Here is a 12,552-nt window from a genome sequence, read left to right on the forward strand (position 1 = left end):
TAAAGGGGATGTTTACTTTCGTTTCCTTCTTGTTTTTATTAACGAGGTGTTCGGGGTTCCAAGATCATCCAATTAATGTTGGGGTGGGGTTCATACTCCCATCCGACAGGAAGGCACGGCGGTCTCGCTCCCTGGTGAACGGGTGGAGGTCTGGGGGGCCGCCCCAGCAAGAGTCGCGAGGACATCGCCCATGAGCCTCCAAAGGGCTTTTAAAGTTTGAGCTGGCAAAAATACATTAGGTTTAAGACTTTTTGGATAATTTTCCTATTATTTCTTTATGACCAACAAAAGCTGCCCAAAAAGCAGCTAAAAATGTTAGTACATGTCTCAATCCAATGACCCGCCATGCATCTTCAATCTTGATCCACTGATTTACGTTAAGTAAACAAAACAGATTATCCACATTGCCCTAAGAAATAGGGACGGTGGTCAAAAGAAAATCTAACCGTAACTATGTTGATGTATGGTCAATTTCCGCCTCTCATGCGTAGGTTATATTCGTTCTCGACGTTCAATTTGTGCGGTTACGTCGAATTCTTTGTTGATGCTGATCTTCACCATCATCCCCCCTTAGGTTTTTTATCTTTGGGATTCTTTTGTGGTACAATATAGCAAGTTTCTTCGCTCTCAAGAAATAGCTAGTTAGTAAACATTGTATAATGCTATATGTAACTAAGAAAACGTTTTCAAAATCAACCTTCAGATTTTTCACCTAGAAAGAAACTTCTGGCTACTAACTTCTGACTGATCAACTGAAGATATTATCTTGAGGATGAGAGTCTTCTACTGCAAAACATGGACACTGGAAAGAGATATGACAACCATAAGAACCTTCTACAGATACCAAAGCAGCAACCTCAAATTTACTAGTGTGATTCAATTGGGTGCATAGTAAATGATCCATTTTATTTAACTGATAAATCTAAAACAATTCAATACAAAAAAAGGTAGAACTAGAATGTAATAAGTAAAAAAGAGTGATCTTCTTCAAAATGCCTCGTGATCTTCAATCGACTTTGCGCTTTAGTATAATTACCAGAAGTAAATGCTATACCTTGTTTCTAATATTTCTTATTAATGTCACAATGTGATTGAGCTTGAGACGAGAGTAACATTACTTTGCCCAACAAGGGAAGTTTAACTTGAAGGGGAAGGAGGTCAAAAGTGGATTGTCTTTGACATCACTCTAAAGTTGTTCTAACAACCGATGGTATGGAGCTGTTCCAGCTTCACCATGTGTTAAGCTATGCATTTTCACTACCAGATTAGATAGGAACACATGCTTATATATTCTCTAGGAGATTGGTCATGCTGCATCCACAAGCAGTTGAAACTACATCGACAAATTTTCTCAACCTTTACACTCATCAGTCTCCTCTGTTCTGCTAAAAGAGAAGTGAGGTTGAGCAGAGAGAAAATGGGTGCTTCTTTCCTCCAGTCATGTCCGCTTGCCGGTTTCTTTCTTGTCGCGTTTTTTGCCTCATGCTTCTCTCCTGAGCCTGCTCTTGTCGCTGGTGAAGGCGTGACCAGGCATTACAAGTTCAATGTATGCACATGCTGCATCCCTGAAACCATTTTTGAAATTAGATTGTATTCTACACATGAACTGTGTATATGATCTGTACATGGACTTGCACGATGACAATTGCTATTGTGGTTTTTTCTTTCTAACCACGTGAAAATGTGTTTGGCAGGTCGTGTTCCAAAATGTGACGCGTCTGTGCCACACCAAAAGTATGGTCACTGTAAATGGGAAATTTCCTGGCCCTCGAGTCATTGCCAGGGAAGGCGACCGACTTCTAATTGAAGTAGTTAACCATGTCCCAAACAACATCTCAATTCACTGGTATGACAAATTGCACTGAGTTGATAGCCTACAAGTAATTATTGAAGTAGTCAGAAGAGGCACTTTCATAGTCTAGTCCTAGGCTGTTATTCAACTGAGAGGATTAATTTCCTTTAATTAATTTGTTACACAAAACAGGCATGGAGTTCGACAACTTCGGTCAGGATGGGCAGATGGTCCTGCATATGTGACTCAATGCCCGATACAAACTGGCCAGAGTTATGTGTACAACTACACCATTGTAGGCCAAAGAGGCACTCTTTGGTGGCATGCGCATATATCGTGGCTACGCTCAACTCTCCACGGTCCTCTGATCATCCTTCCCAAGCATAATGCTTCTTACCCGTTTGCCAAGCCTCACAAAGAAATCCCCATCATCTTTGGTAATGCATTAGAGATGAGACTGATCCAAGCTCAACATTACTTTCACATTGACTTTTCTGAGTAACGAGAATCTAACTACAGAGTACAAAATTTCAGGTGAATGGTTTAATTCAGATACTGAGGCAATCATTAGTCAGGCCCTGCAAACCGGAGGTGGACCTAATGTTTCCGATGCCTATACCATCAATGGACTTCCAGGACCATTGTATAACTGCTCTGCCAAAGGTATCACATCTTGCATTGTGGATTATATTTCCTGAAAATCTCTATTCCATAGAAATTCTGGAAACATACAATTGAAACTAATGGAGTAAATATTTCACTAAATGAATTCTTGCAGATACATACCGGCTCAAAGTGAAGCCAGGAAAGACTTACCTTCTTCGCTTAATCAATGCTGCACTCAACGATGAGCTCTTCCTTAGCATCGCAAACCACACACTCACTGTGGTCGAAGCAGATGCTGTTTATTTGAAACCCTTCGAAACCGAGACACTCCTAATAGCCCCTGGACAGACCACAAATGTCCTTCTTAAGACAAAACCCCACTATCCAAAGGCCACTTTCCTCATGACTGCAAGGCCTTATGTGACCGGTCTTGGTACATTCGACAACTCCACCGTCGCCGGCATTTTAGAATATGAACCACCACTTAACGGACCTCATCAATCTTCTTCGATTAAGCAACTTCCGCTCTTTAAGCCGACTCTCCCACCTTTGAACGACACAGCCTTCGCCGCAAATTTTACAAATAAGCTCCGGAGTCTAGCAACTGGACAATTTCCCGCTAATGTACCTCAAAAGGTTGACCGGAGATTCTTCTTCACGGTCGGTCTTGGAACCACTCCATGTCAAAGCAACCAAACTTGCCAAGGGCCAAATGGGACAATGTTCGCTGCTGCCGTTAACAATGTATCTTTTGCAATGCCGACCACTGCTCTCCTTCAAGCCCACTTCACTGGTCGATCAAACAGAGTCTACAGCCCGGACTTCCCGAACTACCCGAAATCCATATTCAACTTTACTGGGAACCCACCCAACAATACAAATGTGGGCAATGGAACAAAACTGGTGGTCTTGCCTTTTAACACCAGTGTTGAGCTTATAATGCAGGACACGAGCATTCTTGGTGCTGAGAGCCATCCCCTTCACTTGCATGGGTTCAACTTCTTTGTTGTGGGACAAGGATTTGGCAATTTTGACCCAAATAAGGATCCTGAAAAATTCAATCTTGCTGACCCAGTTGAGAGGAACACTGTGGGTGTAAATTCTGGGGGTTGGGTTGCCATAAGGTTTTTAGCTGATAACCCAGGTGAGAGAATCATCTTAAGACAAAACATACATAATCATGACTACACAACATTTTCAGTGCCATCGTTAACTGTGAAGAAACACTGAGTTCTCTGATGTATGCATTTGCTCTTTCATTTCTTCTTCTTCTGAGGAACATGGTAGAATCATATGGGGATTGTTATTGTCTCTTAACTTTGCAATTTCTATTTTTAATGATGGATGCTGATGAAAGCCATCATCATATAGGGGTGTGGTTCATGCACTGCCATTTGGAAGTTCACACCAGTTGGGGCTTGAAGATGGCATGGCTTGTCTTAGATGGGAAGCTACCCAATCAGAAGTTGCTTCCTCCACCTGCAGATCTTCCCAAGTGTTGATTTGACATCTCATCCTCACTTTTGGATTGACTTTCTTTGACTGGATGCTTTTCTTTCTTTCTTTCTTTCTTTTGGTAATTCTATTGTGATGTTTATCTGGCCTTCTTGATGGGGTAGGGAATTGGGATAGGCCAAATTCTCAATAACTTTGGGGTTTCTTGTTGTGGGATGGACTGAGCAAAGAGATGAGTGCTGGGGGAGTATTTTTTTGTAATCATCACATTTTGAAGTTGCATTGCAAAGAGGCTCAATAAGATCTTCAGATTATGAAAGAGTCCTGTTGTTCTCTTATTTACAATGATTTAATTATATAATGGCCCATAGGGTCAGCAAATCACAGCTAAACTTGAATGAAATCTTCAGAATTAACACTAAACCGCGCTGTATCCTTTAAATCATGGAAGGCCATCAGTACATTAAGCCAGCGCACGATAGAGCTTAAATGGGGTAAAATTACCAAAAAGTTCTAAATCTATTGCACTTTTGCCAATTCAATCATAAACCTTTTAATTGTGTCAATTGAGTCACAAACCTTTTAATGTTTTGCCAGTTGAGTCTATCTTGCCAATTCTGGCCGAAACCATTTTATGTGGACACCAGCCTTCCTACGTGGCGTGACTGGTGCTAACATTAATAATTTTTAATAATATTTTTTCGAATTTTGTATTACTTTTTATATTTTTTCTTTTCTTTTCTTTTATTTCTTTTACTGTGGCCGGCCCTCGCCAGTGGCTGGCGAGGGCATAGAAGCCCTCCCAGCCGCTAACATGGGCCGTGACGTCCTCGCCCAAATTATTTCGTATCTTAACTACCCCCATCGTACACTTTTGATTTTTCACCATTTTCGAGAAAATCCCAATTCACGTCTCAATTACGTACAAAAAAATGTCATGAAAAATGAACTCATACATGGTTGTATTGATTTTGGTCTCTTATCGAAATGTTGTTCGTATTTGAATATTTCCCATCGTAATGCAATCAATACTTTTCGTTCTTTCTGAATTTTTAATCGTAAACTTTGGACTTTTTTCATTATTTACTTGCTTTTATTGAGCGTTTGTCCTAAGTCACGTAATACTATCGCAGGCATGATAAAAAGCGTCGTTCTATATTAGCACGATATTCACGAGAAATATACAAATAAAAGTAATTCATATTTTTTTAAATAACAATATTGAAAATAATTTCCCTCGCCTCCTCTTTTCCACCTCGTTTTTTAACATTCGTATTTCCTTCCCGACAATATTTTCGAGAAGTTTGCAAGTAAAAGCAAACTCCGCCCTTTCTGAATAACGAAAATAACATCCCCCTCGCCTCCTCTTTTTCTCCCCTCATTTTTTCTGCGCTCGTATTTTCTCCGCCCCAACTAAAAATTTTCCAAAAAAAAACCATATTCAGTTAATCTCTAACACCTTTGAAATCGAAATTCGAACATTTCCAATATTCATCAATTTTTCCCTAAATAGACTAAAAATCTTCGAGCAAATTTATCCTTTATATCATATATATAATGTTCTTTTACTTTTTTAATTTCCTCTCCTTTTCCAAGTATAATAAAGGGATAATGGTACAAACAGTCCTTGAAATTTGGCTCAATGGACAATTCAATCTCTAAACTTTCAATTTGTTCAATGTAGTCCCTGAACTTTAGCCAAATGGTACATATTCAATTTAGTCCCTGAACTATATGAAAATGGACTAAATTGCATATTGAGCCAAAGTTCAGGAACTACTTGTGTCATTTTTCCTATAATAAAATAAAGAAAAATCACAAATGAAAAAAAAAAAAATCAAGAAAAATCTCAACGGTAACTTCCTCCGCCCCCGCGTGAGGCGAACGCGCTTTGGCTTCCCTTGTATATGAAGAAGATGAACAAGGCCACGCAAACTTCACTTCCCATCCGAGAAACAAAGCAAAAGCTTCGTCTCCTTCCACATCTCTCTCTCGATCGATCATCGCTTCCGTTCTTCTCGATCGCCGCCGCCGCCGACGATCTTCGTGACTTCGATTGGAGGGCGATCGCCGGTTCCGCCGCTTTGCGGGTTTTCCTCAGGTTTGCCGCTTCTCTTCTCGGCGCCTTCTCTCCGTTGCAGTTTTCTAGCCCAAGTGTGTAGCGAGGATGTTTCCGGCAGGGTTTTATCTTGTTTCGACGATGACGATCTCCCGCGCGCCGTCGGAGGGTTTTCTCGAAGGTGGGTGTCCGCCGGTGACGGCGACGAGGGCCGCCGGGCCTGCGTTCGGTAGTGGTTCGGCGGGGTTTGTTAGGTTTCTTGATCCCGAAGGAATCGGGGGGGTTTTCTTCCGCCTGGAAGGATATGGGATTTGTTGCCTTGATTTTGAGGGGCTGTTGTTACGGTGATGACGAGTTTGGAAAATTAGGTTTGATGACTGGAATCTTTTTCGTGAAGGGGCTCGAACAATGCGACGTTGTTGTATTCGTTTAGTCTGTATAGTTCGTGATGTAGGTTTCAAGTTGTTCTGCTTCTGGGTGAATTTGATTTGGTTGGAACCGAAAGAGATGCGAATCATGAAGGATCGAGATGGTCATGCATTCTCTTTTAGGTCGTGGATTTTTCTTTATTCCCTCCGTATTGTTGGTTGGTGCTAAGAGGAACTGAAATGCTTGGGATTGCTGACTAGAGTGGACCTCGGTTTTTCTGGGATGGATCTTCTTGGAAGAACAAGTTCTGATCCTTTGAGTTAACTTTGGATAGGTTATATAGTTCAGTGATTGATTGCCTGTCTTTCTGTATAATAGCATGGGTATTCAGACAGCAAGGAGTAATGTGGGTTGGCTACAAAAATCAGCTGCTCACTATAATCAGCTTCCAACAGCACCAACAAGCCGCAAAGTTTGCACTTACTGGTTAAAAGGGAAGTGCAACCGGAATCCCTGCAGATTTTTGCACGATGCATCTCTTCCACGCAATGTTTACCATCGTGCTGCAAAGCAGTCGAGTTATATGCGTGAGGATTGCCCTGGGAAGGGCCCTGAATCTAGTCCGGTGAATTCGGCAAGTTCAACTTCTAGAGAGAGAGGTGATTCGTCAAAAGATAAGAACCCTCAAAAGCCCCAAGAGAAAGTTTGCAACTACTGGATGTCGGACAACTGTGTGAAAGGCAATGCGTGTCCTTTCTTGCATTCCTGGTTTCATGGTATTGATTTTGCCCTCTTGGCTAAGCTCGAGGGGCATAAAAAGGTACTAATTACAGTTTAGTTTTTGCCTTTTGTGTTCTCTTTTACATGCAAGACTATAGATGGAGAAAACTTAGTAGCATGGCTTGTTTTATTAAACTCCAATTTGTTTCTGTCCTGTACTAATTAAGATGTTGAGATATCACTGCCTATTTGGCATAGAAGTAGGTCTGGACTCACCTGATGCTTTTTATGACAGGGTGTTTCTGGAATATCACTTCCTTCTGGATCTAATAAGCTCTACTCTGGAAGCAAAGATGGAACAGCACGAATCTGGGACTGTCACACTGGTCAATGTGTTCAAGTGATCAACCTTGGGGGAGAAGTTGGGTGTTTTACTTGTGAAGGTCCTTGGGTGTTTGTTGGCATGCCTAATACTGTTAAGGTGAGCAGTGTGCTGGTGTATCCTTTGTCCTTCATTATTATTATTTTTTTTTGGTAATTCTTGAAATAGTGAGCTGCTGAGCTTTAATTCATTGCTTTCTCTTGTATCTCTTGTAGGCATGGAATATCCAGAATGGTGCTAGCTATGATATCAGTGGACCAGTTGGACAGGTCCATGCTATGGAAGTTGCTAATAACATGCTTTTTGCTGGAGCCCAGGTAATTTATTATTGGAAAGAATTTAATGTCAATTTTGGGTGACTTATCTGCTGGAATTTTGTCTAGTCTGTTTCTTTAGAACCTTGTTCTAAGTGATATGAAAGTTGATGTTGAGTGTGTGAGGGTGGATGTTTGGTTTAGACCTGAAATTCTTCTTTTCTTCTTTAAGTTTGGCCAACCTAAGTCAACATTCATATGATCACCGACTGCCTCATTCTGTTGATACTTGTGCTGTATTATATTGGTCTTTCGATGATTATACTAAACAAATTTTGCTTCTAGGATGGCACTATCTTGGTGTGGAAAGAAGGTAGTGAGGCTGATACTTTTCAGATGGCTGCACCTCTCAGAGGTCACACTTGGGGTGTGGTATCATTAACTGTTGGGCGTGACCGGTTGTATTCGGGTTCCATTGACCAGACCATAAGGGTAAGTTGGTTTATCGTAGATGTCCCTCCCCCTGATTATATCTAGTTGTGTGTCCTGGGAAGGCATGACTGGGCCCTTGTAGTTTATGTTTTCTTCTGCATCACTTTTATTGATTTGCTATGTCCTCTCCGTATTTTTCTGCCCCGCTCCATTGTACTGTTGTCCTTACCCCTCACATCTTTCATTTTTCTCCCCCGCAGGTGTGGGACTTGCACACTCTGGAGTGTGTTCAGGAACTTGTTGGACACACTGATGTGGTGATGTCACTTCTTTGCTGGGACCAGTACTTGCTGTCATGTTCATTGGATCAGACAGTTAAGATCTGGGGTGCCACTGAAGATTGCAGCTTGGAAGTTGTGTATACACATCATGAGGACCATGTATGTTGCTCGCTAATTTTTTTTTTTTTTTTCACTTGTGTGGATTATGGTATGTTAGTGGTTGATGATGGTACTATAGGAAAAAATGTAGACAATAAGGGTGACATGGTGTTTTCTTTATTGACTTCATATGTGTAAAGTACAAGGACCTATTTCACTATCTTAGTTTGCAAAGATGCGCCTTATTGCTTTTCGGTTATATTTCCTCAGCTAAAGATAACTATATGAATAATGTGGAATGAATCTTTGTAATATAGCCATAATGTCAAGTACCTACCATGTTTTGACCAAAAAAAAAAGTACCTACCATGTGCTTGCTCTATGTGGAGAAGACACGAATTTTCATCTTCCACCTGTCGGTGCTTTGTCAGTTTCTTACCGTGGAAGTGACTTAATATCATATCTTGATGTTGCAAGTATCATTTTGTTCGGCGCAGGGTATTCTTGCACTGTCAGGGATGCTTGATGCAGGTGGTAAGCCAGTCCTTCTCTGTGCATGCATTGACAACACTGTTCGCTTGTACGAGCTCCCATCGTAAGTCCAAAATAATTTCTCTAATTGGTTTGACATCCTTGTCTCAGTGAAGAGAAGACTGTTCTCTTCTTCTGCTTGGCTGATTTCGTGCATCGTACTCCAGGTTCACTGAAAGGGGCAAGATATTCTCGAGACGAGAAGTTAGGACGCTTCAGACAGCTCCTGGAGGCCTTTTCTTCACGGGGGATGCCGCAGGGATGCTGACCGTATGGAACTGGTTGGATTCTCCAAAGAGCCAAGAAGAGCAGCTTCCTCATTCGATGGAGTCATGCTAAGTAGAAGAGAGAATCAATCAAGCTATTGACACTGGAGTTCAAATTTCACAAGGAAGACAATGTCATCTATGCCCCGACGCAACTGCGATGCGATTCAAAGCAAGAAACGGGATTGGCTGTAAATACTATACCGTCTGCGCTGCAATCCTAGTTTTTGGGCTCTGTCGTTTTTGTATAGATGTAAATTTTTTGATAGCAGCAACGGTTGGACTTGTATACGTGATTCGTCATTAGTAATTGATATGTCTTTTGCTATTCAACTTGGGCAAATCCATCTAGTTACGAAGGAAATCCTTCTTTCCGATGAAATGGGTTAGATGAATTTATGCTTTATCATCCTATTCAGATTGCTGGAATTTAAATGAGGATATTGAAACATCACCAGCAGACTTACTATAATTGCTGAAGCTTAGGGATGAAAGTGAGACGGGTTTGGGATGGACAGTCCCCAACCCTTCTCGTTAAATTGATGTTACTCTCCAAATCTATTATGGATTTTGATACAAAATTTTCAAAAAACAAAATTTTGAATCTGACTTGTCAAATTTGTCCAGTAAGAGGGTATTCGCAACCTCTCGTAAAACCGGAACACAAACTCGAGAGATATTCTCAGCACACAGTCACTAGTTAATCAAACAGGCGACCGTCTATAATGTAAACAAAAGCGATACAATTGGTTCGTCCGATATGGATGCTCGGTATTGAGTGTATACTATTCTTCATAAAAACCAACTTTGAATTTTGACATAAATTTAGGATTGGCAAATGAACTCCTAAGATTGGAAAAGGGATTCGATTGCCTGTTGAAGGCTGTGTTTCCCTCGACATCCCCGCATTTCTTATATTCTTGATCGACATGTCCGTTTTCCTCTTCTGATAACAACATTTGGCAAAATTATTCAACACCAATCATGTTAACTAAGAAGCTACGTAATCGTATTGACTTTGATGCAGTTACCACTTCTTGCGACAAATTGACAAAATCGACGGTTTCTCGGTAGGATCCGAGATCGCAAAACTTGTGGTTTACCATCGGGGGTGAGCGTTTTCCCGTCGGATACCGGCCGAGAGAACTGTTTTCATAATTCGATGACGGAGCGTCCATGATAAATTTGGGTGGCCACGCCAAAGCGGCCACGAACGACGGATCCGGCAATGGGATGCAGATTCTTTCCAGATGTATCATCATACGATCGTGCCTCCTACATCAGGCAATTCCAATATATTGATCAATTCAACAAGTTGGTAGCTCCTACGCATGAGCACGCATTCATCGAGACTGTTCAAATGCCAGCATCTCCAAAATGTTCAAAATGTTATGGTGTGTCTGTTGAAAAACTTTTCTGATATTAAGTTGGCCCATTGTAATAGAGAGTCCAACAAAATGGCAAACTGGGTAGCTAAGGGTGCGAATGGTAACCATTCTGCTCCAGAAATCAAATTCTTGCCAGAAATTGATTTCTGGAATTCTTGCCAGAAATTGATTTCTGAAGGAGAAATCTGTTTGGTAAAACATGACTAATTCTGCTCCAGAAATTGATTTCTGGAACAGAAATCTGTTTTGATTTGTTGATTTTTTTTGCACCTAAAAAAATTAAAATTTTACTCAAAGTGGGTGGTCACATGTATTATAAGCCATTCTGTAAAATTTTGAAATTTTTGATTTTTTTTAAAATTTTTTTTTGGCACCTAAAAAAATTTAAATTTCACTCAAAGTGGATGGCCACAGATATTCTAAGCCCTTTTGTGAAGTTTTGAATTTTTTTATTTTTTATTTTTTTGGGCACCTCAAAAAATTTAAATTTTACTCAAAGTGGGTGGCTACAGATATTCTAAGCCATTCTATGAAGTTTTGAAATTTTTTATTTATTTTTTAATTTTTTGGGCACCTCAAAAAAATTAAATTTCACTCAAAGTGGGTGGCCACAGGTATTTTAAGCCATTTTGTGAAGTTTTGAAAATTTTTATTTTTTTATTATTTTTATTTTTTTTGGGTCACCTAAAAAAATTAAAATTTCACTCAAAGTAGGTGGCCACAGGTATTTTAAGCCATTTTGTGAAGTTTTGAAATTTTTTGATTTTTTTTGGGCACCTCAAAAAATTTAAATTTCACTCAAAGTGGGTGGCCACATGTGTTTTAAGCTATTCTGTGAAGTTTTGAAATTTTTGATTTTTTTTTTATTTTTTTAAAAAAAATTCACCAAATTTCATATTTTCCCGAAATCTGACTTTTTTTATTTTCTGGAAATTTTTATGAATTTTTCTAGAATTTTTCAATTTTTATGCATTTTCTGAAAAAAAAAAATTTGTGAGAAAATAGGGAAAATGCATTCGAATCAAGAAGCTACAAAAACTAGCTTCTTTTTTTTGGCCCAAAACACATTCTGAAGCAAAAACTCATTCGGAACCAAAAAAGAATGTATTTTTACCAAACGCGTTTTTGCTCCAGAATGCAAAAATTCCTCCGGAATGCATTCCAGAAATTTTTTAACAAATGCATTTCTGTTCCGGAATGCATTCTGGAGCAGAAATTTTGCTCCAGAATGGATTCCATGCGCGCCTTAAGGCTCAAAGAAAAAATTTCTTGCCACAGAATTGGACCCTCTACGCCCCTCCCGATCTTTGGGGTCTACTTTGTGTTGATGCTTTGCCGGTGTACTCGCAAGCTAAGACTTGAGATATGAATGAATGTCGTTATTCTGAACAAAAAAAAAAGTCCAAAATGCCAGTGTCTCCGGAAAAGATATGGGATACACCTCCTTGTCTGGTGGGCCTGGTGGACTCTCGTGTTGATTCGAAAATGACATTCACCCAACACAAAATAAAAGGTTAATACAAAAAAAACTCAAAAATGATATATTTATGATAAATTTACCCTAAATTAATTTTTTGACCACCAAAAATTTCAAAGTGATACACTTATGACAATTTTACTGTCCGTTAGTTTCTGTTAAATTTTAACTGTCTGAATTGGATGACATGTGACAGTTGATGGGTGTACCAATTTAGGGTTTTACCCTCTGTTTGTAATAGGTGTATCAGTTTGTGATTTTTCGTGATATTAATCAAATTTAATGAATGATAAATTTATCATAAATGTACCAATTTAGGCTTTTAGGTGGTCAACAAATTAGTTTAGGGTAAAATTGTCACAAGTGCACTAGTTTTGAGTTTCTTCTGGTCAAAAAATTAATTTGGGATAAATTTATCACAAATGTATAAATTTGAGATTT

General features: G+C 39.7%; 2 protein-coding genes across 2 annotated transcripts; both read left to right on the plus strand.

Annotated features, from left to right (window-relative positions):
• Window positions 1-1,279: 1,279 nt before the first annotated feature.
• LOC115692159 (laccase-17-like) lies at window positions 1,280-4,172 on the plus strand. The gene is made up of 6 exons (XM_030618924.2): window positions 1,280-1,546; window positions 1,695-1,846; window positions 1,985-2,229; window positions 2,327-2,455; window positions 2,571-3,542; window positions 3,770-4,172. The coding sequence occupies exons 1-6, from the start codon at window positions 1,280-1,282 to the stop codon at window positions 3,898-3,900; spliced, it is 1,896 nt and encodes a 631-aa protein (XP_030474784.2). The 3' UTR covers window positions 3,901-4,172.
• Window positions 4,173-5,800: 1,628 nt separating this feature from the next.
• LOC115692160 (zinc finger CCCH domain-containing protein 48-like) lies at window positions 5,801-9,579 on the plus strand. The gene is made up of 8 exons (XM_056305945.1): window positions 5,801-5,954; window positions 6,660-7,101; window positions 7,297-7,482; window positions 7,599-7,700; window positions 7,983-8,129; window positions 8,330-8,509; window positions 8,947-9,044; window positions 9,148-9,579. The coding sequence occupies exons 2-8, from the start codon at window positions 6,661-6,663 to the stop codon at window positions 9,317-9,319; spliced, it is 1,326 nt and encodes a 441-aa protein (XP_056161920.1). The 5' UTR covers window positions 5,801-5,954; window position 6,660; the 3' UTR covers window positions 9,320-9,579.
• The last annotated feature ends 2,973 nt before the right edge of the window (window positions 9,580-12,552 follow it).

The sequence above is a fragment of the Syzygium oleosum genome, unplaced genomic scaffold (assembly GCF_021117445.2).
Source record: "Syzygium oleosum isolate NSW1041296 unplaced genomic scaffold, Sole_v2.1 Sole_v2.40, whole genome shotgun sequence".
Classification (NCBI taxonomy): Eukaryota; Viridiplantae; Streptophyta; class Magnoliopsida; order Myrtales; family Myrtaceae; genus Syzygium; species Syzygium oleosum.

What these genes read in the sequence shown, in the direction of transcription:
- LOC115692160 (XM_056305945.1), top strand. Translation starts at nt 6,661, where the DNA reads ATGGGTATTCAGACAGCAAGGAGTAATGTGGGTTGGCTACAAAAATCA. An exon ending in GCATGCCTAATACTGTTAAG is followed by an intron (nt 7,483 to 7,598) that starts GTGAGCAGTGTG and finishes TATCTCTTGTAG; the next exon opens with GCATGGAATATCCAGAATGG. An exon ending in CGCTTGTACGAGCTCCCATC is followed by an intron (nt 9,045 to 9,147) that starts GTAAGTCCAAAA and finishes ATCGTACTCCAG; the next exon opens with GTTCACTGAAAGGGGCAAGA.
- LOC115692159 (XM_030618924.2), top strand. Translation starts at nt 1,280, where the DNA reads ATGCTTATATATTCTCTAGGAGATTGGTCATGCTGCATCCACAAGCAG. An exon ending in AACAACATCTCAATTCACTG is followed by an intron (nt 1,847 to 1,984) that starts GTATGACAAATT and finishes TACACAAAACAG; the next exon opens with GCATGGAGTTCGACAACTTC. An exon ending in GTATAACTGCTCTGCCAAAG is followed by an intron (nt 2,456 to 2,570) that starts GTATCACATCTT and finishes GAATTCTTGCAG; the next exon opens with ATACATACCGGCTCAAAGTG.